Raw genomic sequence first — 11696 nt, 5'->3', positions numbered from 1 at the left:
CAGTCGCCTTGGCACGTTCCTCACTTTTTTTGGAGAGCAAGTCTATCTTAGTTAGCGCTTGCATAATGTCAGCATAACGGAACCGCAATGATTGGACGGCGTCTTGTCTTGATGCCCATCGTGTCGGGCATAGTCTCTTCAGTGTAGGCTGGCCAGGCTTGGGCACTGAGAGGTGTGTTTCCTAAAGCTCCCATCGTTTGATGCTTCCACTAAAGAATACATATAGCCTTTCAACAGTGTCGTAGAAGTCTTTTATCTCAGGTATATTTTGGCATGCGTCATTGAGTACAAGGTTTAAATTGTGCGCAGCACAATGAATGTACACTGCGTTGGGCTCTTTATCCCTTATGCATTTTTGTACACCGGAGTAGACGCCACTCATATTGCTAGCCCCGTCATATCCTTGTCCGCGGCACTTCCCAAGTAGTATCCCCTTTCTCTCCATCGATTCGAGAATTTCTCTCTCTAGACCTGCAGCAGTTTGGTCTGTGACTGCATGGAAGCCCAAACAACTTTAGTTTATTTTCACCTCTGTAGGGTTTCCATTTTCATCATTTGCTATAGTAACATATCTGAACACTTGACTCAGTTGGTCTACTTTTGAAATGTCCTGGGTAGTATCCATTATAATCGAATAGAATTCTGCATTCTGTATGTCTATAATGATTGTGTCCTGCACTTTTTTTGATAGCAATGAAATTATTTCGTTTTGAGTTTGAGGACTTAGGTAGTGCACCTTCTTTTTGCTTTCAATAAGCCTTTGCAGAACTGGATCATAACGCGCCATAAATTCTATGGTAGATAAGAAATTACCATTATCTATATCACCTATTTTCTCTCTGTGACCCCGGAAAGCAGAGTTGCGAGAGGCCAGTGTTAGTGTAACATCAGTTATTCTGGTTAGGACCTCGGTCCAAAACCCCACCTCTCTCTTAAACTCAGATGATATTTGCGCGTCAATGGTCAGATTATTTTTCCACGTATCATACACGACACATGCTGCCAAATGAGAGCGAGAGAATTCGTGTTCCTTAATCTTTTTAGAGAGACCCTGCCAATCATTTATTCCTATTCTCCACGCTTGGTGGAGGTGATGGGCAGACGGTCTGTCACCGAACAGCCAGCACTGCTCACAGTACACCCGGTCCATAGATGGCGAGTAACATAGCCACTTGCGCGGAATTCTACATCCAATTTTGGATGTTTTGTTATAGAACTCTTTTGAAAAGCAACTTCCCTTCCCATCCCTTTTGAATGGCCCTTCAGGCTTGCATAGCCCGTTATTCAGAATGTACCGTTTAACATCATCGTCTTCTAAATCTACAGGGAATTTCCCCCTATCAGTAGGGTATTCAGTCACAGAGTTGTCGCTGGCCAACATGTCCCTGGGGTGGGTGGGAGCTGCTGTCACTGTCGGGTCACGGCTAGCTGGCTGGGCAACCGGCCTCGGAGGGGGGCACAGCTGACTTCTTGCTGACCTGCAAAAAGGAACGGATTATATTCCAATTCCAATGTAACCTGTAGCATACTGACTCGTACTGTTTATGGCGATTGGCGAATAAAACTTTCTATTATTCTAACCTGTCTCGAAGCGTGAGGCACGACTAGCTGGCTCGGCTGTAACGGGGCTGCTGGGCTGTCTGCCTGGACTCGGAGCTGACGGCCGGGGGGGGGGGGTTGCTAGCGGTCTATCTGCAGTAACGTTAGAGTCTACGTCTACCTTTGCTGCCTGCCGGAACAATGACGTTATTTTAGGTAGTTTTGCCCTCTCCTGTTCGGCTTTCGCTCTCACGGCCCCTGCCGCTTCAACGCTTCTGCCCATTCACTTTGAATGGGGTGACGTCACGATTCGCCGAACTGCATTGTGGGAGCAAAGCGTAGCTTCTCTCGCGGTGCTCGCTGCAAAAGTAGAGCAATGTTCTACTTTTGCCGCCTCGACGGAGGCGTCAGCCAATCAAATCCCTCGTATGCAAATCTGACAGTACAAGCACTAGCCAATCAAACCGTGTGTATGTTGGGAGAGCCAGACCGCAGTTATTTCCCATATGTCAAAAAATGGAGGAGAAAATTATCGTGGCGGTAGGGAATCACCCGGTACTCTATGACCAGTCCCTCTTTACATACAGGGATACAAACCGGAGGAGCCAGGCATGGGGGGAGGTGGCAGAGACAGTGGGTGAAACTGGTAGGTTTTCGCTTGTTTGGGGAGTTTATATCCAGTGTACTTCGTTTGAATGGACAGCTAGCAAGCATAGACAGTATATTTAGCCAGCATGGATGTAGCATGAATGCTTTGCTTTGTATGTCCGGGGCGGGACATTCATGTGATTGGTTGTTGGTCGTGTTGCTCGCGTTGACTCCCCAAGCTCAAGACACGCCCACCGCCAAGCGGCAACGCACGCCGCCGTGTGTCGGGGCCGTCATTTTGCTTTTCTGAGCACCGCTTGGGTAGTGGCGCTTCATTTTTCATGTTTACCGGCAACGCAACTAATGAACGTTATTTATATGAGCAATGCTTCCCGCTTTGTTTTGAACGCTGCCCAGCCTGCCAATGAACATTAGTTATCAGCCGGCTAGCCCTATCGCAGGTGAGCAAATAATTATAATGATACACTGTTGTACTACTACAGGCAGCGTACACATGACGTAGCAACATAGCAGGGAGGGCCCCGCCCTCTGCGCCCTGTTCCCGCGTTACGAAATCTAAGAGGATAGCCTACAGTGGGGGCGGGGCCCCCTAAGCTCCGGGGCTCCCCCGCACCGGGTGCGGGGGGTGCGGGGGGTGCGGGGGGTGCGGGGGCCTCCGCTACGCCACTGCGACCATGATGTCCTATTGCAAAGACTAGAGCACTTCAGTTTGAAGTGTTTCAACGATGAATCTTCCATGCAAACCAAAGTGAGCCATGGAATGCCACAGGGCTCAGTGCTTGGACCTATTTTGTTCACATTATATATGCTTCCGTTAGGCAATATTATAAGGAATCATTCTGTACATTTCCATTGTTATGCGGATGATACTCAACTATATTTATCAATCAAGTCTGATGAAATTAATCATCTAAATAAAATTCAAGACTGCCTCAAGGACTTAAAAACGTGGATGACCTTACATTTTTTTATGTTAAACACAGCCAAAACTGAAGTTATTGTACTCGGCCCAAATAATCTACGAAACAAACTATCTAAAGATACATTAACTATGGATGGCATTAATTTGGCCTCCAGTGAGACTGTAAGGAATCTTGGTGTTATATTGGATCAGGATTTATCTTTTAATGCCCACATAAAATCAATCTCAAGGACCGCCTTCTTTCATCTACGTGACATTGCAAAAATCAGGCATATCTTGCCTCAAAACGATGCAGAGAAACTAGTCCATGCATTTGTTACTTCAAGGCTGGATTATTGTAACTCTTTATTATCAGGGTGTACCAAGAAGTCAGTTAAGTCGCTTTAGCTGATTCAAAATGCTGCAGCTCGTGTACTAACCAGAGTTAGGAAAAGGGACCACATTGCTCCTGTTCTAGCTGCCTTACACTGGCTCCCTATAGAACACAGAATTTAAAATTCTTCTTCTCGCCTACAAAGCCCTTAATGGGCAGGCGCCATCTTACCTTAAATAACTCATTACCCTACTGTCCCACTAGGGCATTGCGTTCAAAGAATGCACGGTTGTTGGTTGTTCCTAGAGTCTCTAAAAGTACAATGGGAGCCAGAGCCTTTTCTTATCAAGCTCCACTTTTGTGGAATCAGCTTCCAGTTTGTGTTCGGGCGGCAGACACCCTATCCATTTTTAAGAGTACGCTTAAGACCTTCCTTTTTGATAACCTTAGTTGATAAGAGAATCTAATAAGAGTGCATTGACGTAGACATGTTGTGCCTCTTCATCTATACATCTTAGTTTGTACTCTTTTTCCTTACTGATGATGTAATTTGGTTGTGTGTGTGTAGCAGGGGCGGTTCTATGGGGGGCAGGGGGGGCCAGTGCCCCCTAACACTGACCTCTGACCCCCCTGTGGCCCCCCTAAAAGTGAAAAGTGAAGAAAGTGAAAAAAATGAAAAATGTATGATTTATCACACAATTTATTGAATGACGGAATAGGCGGAACTAACGTTATTCGTCATTCTAGTCGGACCCATTAGAGTGGTGCACTCAGGACCCATTAGAGCGGTGCACTCACTTTCACTGTCCGGCTGAAGCGCGCGAAAAACAAACACTTTTCATCTCGGATCATCAGAGGCTGTTGCATCCAAGAAAGACTGATTGAAACCTACGTTTCGAGAGACTACCACGATAATTGAAGGTGAGTTAAACTATTGTATCCGTGTAATTGTAGATGTAAAGTAGAGATGTAACTGTTCATTGCCTTTATTTTTATATAAATATGATATGGTGTTAGTGCAAAAATGGTACTATAACTTAAGCTGAAGCTAACAGTAATAACTATAAGATATATCTGAAATAAATAAGTGTACTGAAACAAATACTTATTTCACAAAACACAACAGCATTTCAGAAAACACTACAGCATTTCAGAAAACACTACAGCATTTCAGAAAACACCACAGCATTTCACATTGGACGGAAAGGGTATTCCTTTAGGGAGAACACTTCTTGTTTATGATTGAACAGAGCCAGCCAGAGAAATGTCAAGAAATGACGCTTCGTGATTGGTCAACGCCCGACAGCGCAATATGTCCCAACCGGTCCCAACCATACAGTCTATGGTCCCAACACATCAGCCGTTAGCACACACTCAGAGCTCACAGCTCCTCATATCTGTTCAGAAACTGGACAAAAGTTAAACATGTACAAACCACAGACTGTCTATGTCATGGCGAATACAGTCGCTGCTTTATTTATGTCTGTATGATGTCTGTGGACGGAGCAGCTACAGGTTAGTTTAGCCTGATGGATCCGATTCCATTCAGAAAACACACATTTTAAAAGCTTTTCACCTGCCGTCTTGTCTGCAGACTTGTCAAAGCGTTAATTCATGGTTTTTACTAACCGTTATCGGTATGTAGTTGCTTCGGCATCACTTTGAAACATGTATTACAATTAAATCACGGTCAAATATGTTCATTTTGTTGTAGTTGGTATCTCCCATTGGATTTACATGGAGATACACCCCGCCCCTCTCCAGCGCGTCTTGTTTGAATGACAGGAGCAAACACAGCTGACAGCCGCGGTGAAACTCGAGCGATTAGAGCGATGCGAATACTGTCTAGTTCTCTTTTTCGTCCTGCATTTATTGTGCCCCCCTCAGAAAATAACTGGCCCCCCAGTGGCCCCCCCAGTCAAATTGGTCTAGAACCGCCACTGGTGTGTAGACGGTGGAAGCAGGGAGAGGCATATACGTACGTGCCTTGATCCCTGCCGAGTCGACGCACAACTGTTGATTGGTATAGATGTGGCGCATACATCTTAGTTCCTACTCTTTTCCCTCAACCTATCCTAAGGGAGTGCATGTACATAGACACGTTGTGCCTCTCCACCTCTGTTCCTTACTTCTTACTTGCTACCCCTTTCCCTCAACCTATCCTAAGGGAGTCCATGTACGTAGACACGTTAGTTTTGCTGCTATAGGCTTAGACTGTCGGGGGACAACTTACTTCTTCCTTCTGTCTGTCTGTACCTGTGTACTCTCATGTTCCGAATAACCCAGCTTCCCCCAAATTTATTTTTGGTGTCTATCTACGCCGGGATCCTGAGTCGTGACTGATCCTGTTGCTGCGGTCCTGTGTCCTTGATCCTGAATCATGTGTCCTGGATCCGGAGTCCTGAGTCCTGGATCCTGAGTCCTGGATCCTTATTCTTGAGTCCTGGATCCTGTGTCCTGGATCCTCTATCCTGAGTCCTGGATTTGAGTCCTGGACTTCGAGTCGTGGCTGGGCCTGTCTCTGCGGTCCTGCCTGAATTTCATCATACTACTTCCCTGATGGCTCCCACAGGATTGTTGACATCCTCGTGGATTCATCTTCTTATTATAGACACATGCATTTCCAAACATTTGCTCTACCTATGCTGTAAAATGTATTATCTTTTCGATTTACACACGGCATCTATTGCACGTCTGTCTGTCCTGAGAGAGGGATCCCTCCTCTGTTGCTCTCCCTGAGGTTTCTCCCATTTTATTGTCACGGTCAACTTTTACATTTTCACTTGTTTAGTTCTGTTTACCTTCTTTTTTTAGATGTTTATATTGTATAATTTTTTATTTCTGACTCTTTTTTATTTCTAATTATGTGCAATACTTGGTTTTACATGCTGCTGCAACAACACATTTACCAATTTGGGATCAATAAAGAATGTCTTATCTTATCTTATCTTACAAGATGCCACTGCTTTTAATTGAGCTGCTCATACTCGCACTACAGTATGCCTTTTAGTCATGTACCTGCTGTGTTTATTTATTTATTTCATTTCATTATCTTTGCTTTTTATTCCTGTTTTTAAATTCCATTTAATTGTGCATTCATGCTGTATGTGTTCTTAAATGTCTTGTGTTTTTATGTTGTAAAGCACTTTGAATTGCCACGTGCTTAAAAGTGCTATATAAATAAAATGGCTTTGCCTTGCCTTACAACACAGATGTACACACATGTAGCCTCAATATCTTTGTTGAATAAAATAAAAACGTGTAATTCTTTCTTTATCTCAGCTGATATTGTCTGATATTGTCTTGGATTTGTTGAGGTGAATTGAGGGAGCTCTGTTAAAGATAAATGCTGACAGCAGCGCCATCCTGTGGTAAATCAAAGCATAACATACAAACATATAATCTTGTTTACAATCCAATATATAGTTTTATTATAACATTTGTCCCGGTTTGTCCACATTTTTCCACTATAATTATAATCTGTTTGGTTAAAATTACTTTTATATAAATAAACACTTATTGATTAACTAATTAATGTGATTTTCTTTTCTTTTTCTCAGTAAATGTTAATTTGCATCAGTCTGTAAAACGAATCTAATATTAAAATGAAAATATGATACACATTTGCTTCTTGAACAAATATGTGTAAACTGCTTTTAAAATCATAGATAGATTGATAAATGGATGTTTATTCATGAAGTTGAGATTTACGAGGTGATCACGAATGCAGCATAAGCCTCGGTGCTGCTCAGAGCCATGCTCAGAGCTCTCTCCTCTCATCCTTTTGTGTCTCCTGTCCAATCAGCGTCTAGAAGCAGGTTCCTCGTTTCTGATTAGTCAAGAAGGAGGAAGATGCGACGGCAAGGGAGAATAGACTGGGGACTTTATATAGCATCCTACTGATGTGATTCATATTGTTAGATGATGTCCATGTGTTGACTCGTCGCGTTATGTAGTGGCGTTGGGATTGTTACCTGTTTGACTTGGGTTGTTTCCAGCATTTTTCGTTGGTTTGGTTTGTTTTGTAATGTCGTTTGACGCGATGTTGGGCCTGTCGTGGTGCTTATTCTAGGTGAAGTCACTCCCAATAAATGTAGCTTGTGGCTACAGCACTGGTAGAGCTGTCACTTAAGGTAAGACATTTCCAAAACGGGACTTGGGCTGGTAAAATTACTTAATGATATATTATGGATATATCATTTGACTTGTGGTTAACTTAGATATCTGCATCTGGTTGATTCTTGACTTGTGGGCCAAACTATGGACGGGCTACCTGGTTAGCATGATATAGCCTACTTCAAAATGTAAAGCTGTGAAAATTAATGTAAAGCACATTAGGACAATAATTCAGTGTTTATAATAGTGGCTTAGAAATGTGGATATATAACTGCATTCTTATCTTGTCTACATCAGGGGTTACATTAAAGTAAATAGGGAGGCCTTGTTTTTCTTAAGAAGGCTACTATTCTTAACATGTACTATTACATTGATGTACTCAAATAAGGCATCCATATTATAATGTGAGTAATAATATGGGGTTTTTTGCATGAAGAGTTGTCTGTTTTTACTTTTGGTTCTTTAATCACAAGGCTTTTTTTCTGTAAGACATGTTTACAGTGTGGTATTGCTACTTTAACTTAAGTAGAGATATAAATACTTCCTGCCCCTCTGTAGAGTAAGATGTAACATGAGGATTATGGATATTTCATGTTTTATATTGTAGAGTCTTTCAAGAAACTGTATGGAGAACTGTGTGTTGAAAATGTTGATGATTATTTGCTCCTCCTGTAGGTGTTGCTGTGTGAACGATGCATGAGCGATGTCTGATGTTGAGGCCACATACGCTGACTTCATCGCCTCTGGCAGGACGGGACGCAGGAATGCCATGCACGACATTCTGCAGAGTCCCAGCGACCCTGATGGGCGAGAACTGCCCCTCACCCTGTCTCTGTCCCAGCTGCACATCAACGCAGGAGGGGGAGGTAAACCACAGCCTTAATCTGGAGGGGATATGTGTGTGGGTGTAAAGGGTTATTCGTTTTTTTGATAGGTTTGAAGCCTTTGCTTTGCTCAAGAGTTTATTTTTATATGTTTTATTGTTGACTAATGGCTTCATATTATGAAGTCTTGCATCTTTGAAAAGCTGAACTGCATTGAGAGGCTTAAAGTAACTTTTGTTCACCCCATATCAAATAAGATTTTCAAAATGTAAAGGTCATTCAACCCAGTCTTTACACTTTATTTATTTCAGTCCAAACTGAATGATATTGATTTTATTTTGTTCTTGTTCTTATTTTCTCGCAATATATTTTCGCTGCCAAGAACACACAAATGACAAGGATGCAACAATACTTTTTCATCATTGTTAGTCCAATTCATACATTGATTATGCTCCCATTTTATAGAGTTTATTATAATATTTTCAATTTCCTGTTTCAAGCCCAAATCCAGCATCTCATCTTGTTTTTCTGGACTCAAAAGGCCTATTTTTAGTTTGTTTAAACTTTTAAAAAATCTGCCAAAACAATCTTTCGTGGCTGTGTACCACTTATGAGTGCCACAACGTTCAGGATTCCCTAAAAATAATATCAAAAATTATCTGGGATCTTTCTTTAGACAATCTGTTTTTGCTAATTCTTTCCTGAAAATTAAGAATGATTAGGACCCCGGACTATGGCCTAAAACATGTGAAAGACGTTGTATGTATGATCACATTATTATTTACGTAAATCGTTCTCCCTTTCCCCATGTTCCTGCAGATGGAGACGATGCTGAGGACAGCCAGAGCTCTTCGTCCTCGTCCCACAGGGAGCTGGGGCAGAGGAACAGCTAACCTGTCGGACACTGCTGCCAGTGGACAGAGAGCTGCCAGATGGAATCCAGCCACCATTGTGACAAAGCCTTTTGTTCAAAGTGGGCTGGTAGCTGGAGGCTAGTGCACCACTGCTGAGGTGCCTAAAAGCAGGGCACTGACCCCCTCATCCTTCCTTCGAGGCGCTGTGCTGCGATGTGACCACCCAGTGCTCTCATGTCCCTGTGGCTCTGCGGTGCACTACAATAACACACTGTTGGCAGGCCTGTATTTCAGAATTGGAGTGAGCAGAGAGACAAATGTGTAGCTCATATACAGCTGATTTTACTTGCAGTCTTAGTTACTAAACACGCAGGATGGAGGATAGGAACGGAAAGAGAAAATAGACAGAGATCTTATGTGTAGTTGTGCAAGCAATTTGTAAGACCACTGAGACGTGCTGATGTAATGGGTCACAGTGGGAGTAGCATGTTTGTAGTGATGCTGATAGAAATTATATTGCCAGTTAATGGCCTGTGCTTCCTCTAAATTGACAATACCGTGGAGGGAATTGGACTACATAGTCGGAGTAGTTGGGAAACACCATGGACAAAAACACTGGGGCTTACTTTATCTGTTGAAAAAATATTCACTGATTCTATTGTGTTTGATGGGACAAAATCCAGTAATATCCTGTATGTGAAATTGTTTTTTACTGTAGAAAGCAGAATATGGATGGTGGTGTGAAAGTGTTCTGTTAAACAACAATACTTAATATACATTTCCAGTCAATACAGTATGGATGACATGTTTTATTCAGACTCAGTGGTTGAACATGATGATGATGTACTATCTTTTCAAATGTTTATATTTTTGGTTACTTTTTTTAATGATGCCATTATAATCAAAACCTTAAAGTTTGACATTTTGGGAAATACGCCTTTTCTATTTCTTGCTGAAAATTAGATAAGCAGATTGATGCTGGTCGTGTAGGCTACATGCTAAATATGTAGCTGCATTTAGCAGAAGGTTAGCTTGGCTAAGGATACATAGTGGATACAGAGAAACAGCTAGCCTATCTTTCTCCAGAGGATCAATAACTATCAGCCCCTCTAAAGTTCACTATCTAACATATTATATCATGTTTGTATAACTGGTACGAAAACTGACGTTTGAAAGTGAAAATCAGTTGCCGGGCTACCAGCAGAGACTCAAGGAAGTTAGCCATGTTTTTTCACCACAGATTGTTTACAGAATACATGAATGTTATTAGTGAGTTTAAGAGGTGCTGGTATGCATGTGTTGTTACCTTAAGACTGATCCAGGCTAGCTGTTTCCCCTTGTTCCCAGTTGTCATGCTAAGCTAAGCTAAAAGTTGTGGTATCAAAATGTATGTCAATTTTTCCTGACCTTTGAGCTGTTACCTACTATATATAACATTGCTGAAGTGTTAGGGACACTTTTTGTTGTTTTGTTTTCTCCCTACAATCTATACTCTAGATAAACTAGTCAATCTAGTTAGCTACGCTACCCTAAGCTAAATATTTCGAGCTACATTTTTAGCATTCAGACATGAAAGAGGTATCTATCTTCTTGTCTTACTCTCAGCACTAAAGTGAATACATTTTTCTCAAACTATTAAACTATTCGATAAATGTAGATATGCAATACTCAGTGGAGCTTCCAGTTATAACATGTTTGTGTGAACGTTTTTATCTCTGACATTGAGGCTGCATTGCTGCTTCTAATAATGGATGCATCCCATAATCATCATTTGTAAAGACCATTATGCATGCACTGTTAAAACTGTGTACTTTGTTATTTTCTAGTATAATCTTACTGTAATACTGCAGCTTGACTGCGTCTCGTTCTTATTCACGCTGAAGATCATAAAGCAAATATAACTCTTTTTTAAATATTACTTATTCAATCAGGTTTTCAAGTTGTAAACTGCCATGTGACTATAGTGACTCCCACCCGCTTTCACAACGCTGTATATCCTAAACCGCACTGTTGATAACTCAGCATGTAGTTAAAACAGTTGCATGATTCTGTGTAGGTGTTTCTTGGACTGTCTATAACCATATTTTATACTCTCTGTGACAAAACAAAATAAAAAACTGATGGCAGTAAAATGGAAAGTGGATTATCTTGTTGTACTTCTGCAATTTGGCCAACAGGTAGCACTGTAGGAGAATTTCTGAAACCGACAGAAATTAATGCATGACCCTCAAACTTTGGTCAACATAACAACATACATACATGTACATAACAATTTGTTACACATTTCAAAGTATTTGATATATTGGAATTTAGGACATATGATAGGCCATTAAAAATCTTTAACGTGAAGACGTCAAAGGGATTCTCTTAACTTTTGTTTAATTTTATGATGATCGTAAAATTCTTCTCTACTTAAACATTATCCAGTGCGATTTTTCTGTATTTAAAGGCCATCAATGTGCTGTGCCCCAGTGTGTGTGTTTAATGTGAGTGAGAGAGGGAGTGTGTGTAGCTGATTA

At 41.6% G+C, this 11696-nt stretch overlaps 1 protein-coding gene across 1 annotated transcript; it reads left to right on the top strand.

Moving 5' to 3' along the window:
* The first annotated feature begins 7216 nt into the window (after nucleotides 1-7216).
* Nucleotides 7217-11298, top strand: LOC117462432 (cAMP-dependent protein kinase inhibitor alpha-like). The gene is made up of 3 exons (XM_034104666.2): nucleotides 7217-7516; nucleotides 8175-8365; nucleotides 9143-11298. The coding sequence occupies exons 2-3, from the start codon at nucleotides 8203-8205 to the stop codon at nucleotides 9214-9216; spliced, it is 237 nt and encodes a 78-aa protein (XP_033960557.1). The 5' UTR covers nucleotides 7217-7516; nucleotides 8175-8202; the 3' UTR covers nucleotides 9217-11298.
* Nucleotides 11299-11696: the final 398 nt, after the last annotated feature.

This window comes from Pseudochaenichthys georgianus, chromosome 17, assembly GCF_902827115.2.
Source record: "Pseudochaenichthys georgianus chromosome 17, fPseGeo1.2, whole genome shotgun sequence".
Classification (NCBI taxonomy): Eukaryota; Metazoa; Chordata; class Actinopteri; order Perciformes; family Channichthyidae; genus Pseudochaenichthys; species Pseudochaenichthys georgianus.
Note: the sequence above shows the minus strand (reverse complement) of the source record. Positions and strands in the feature narration are given on the sequence as shown.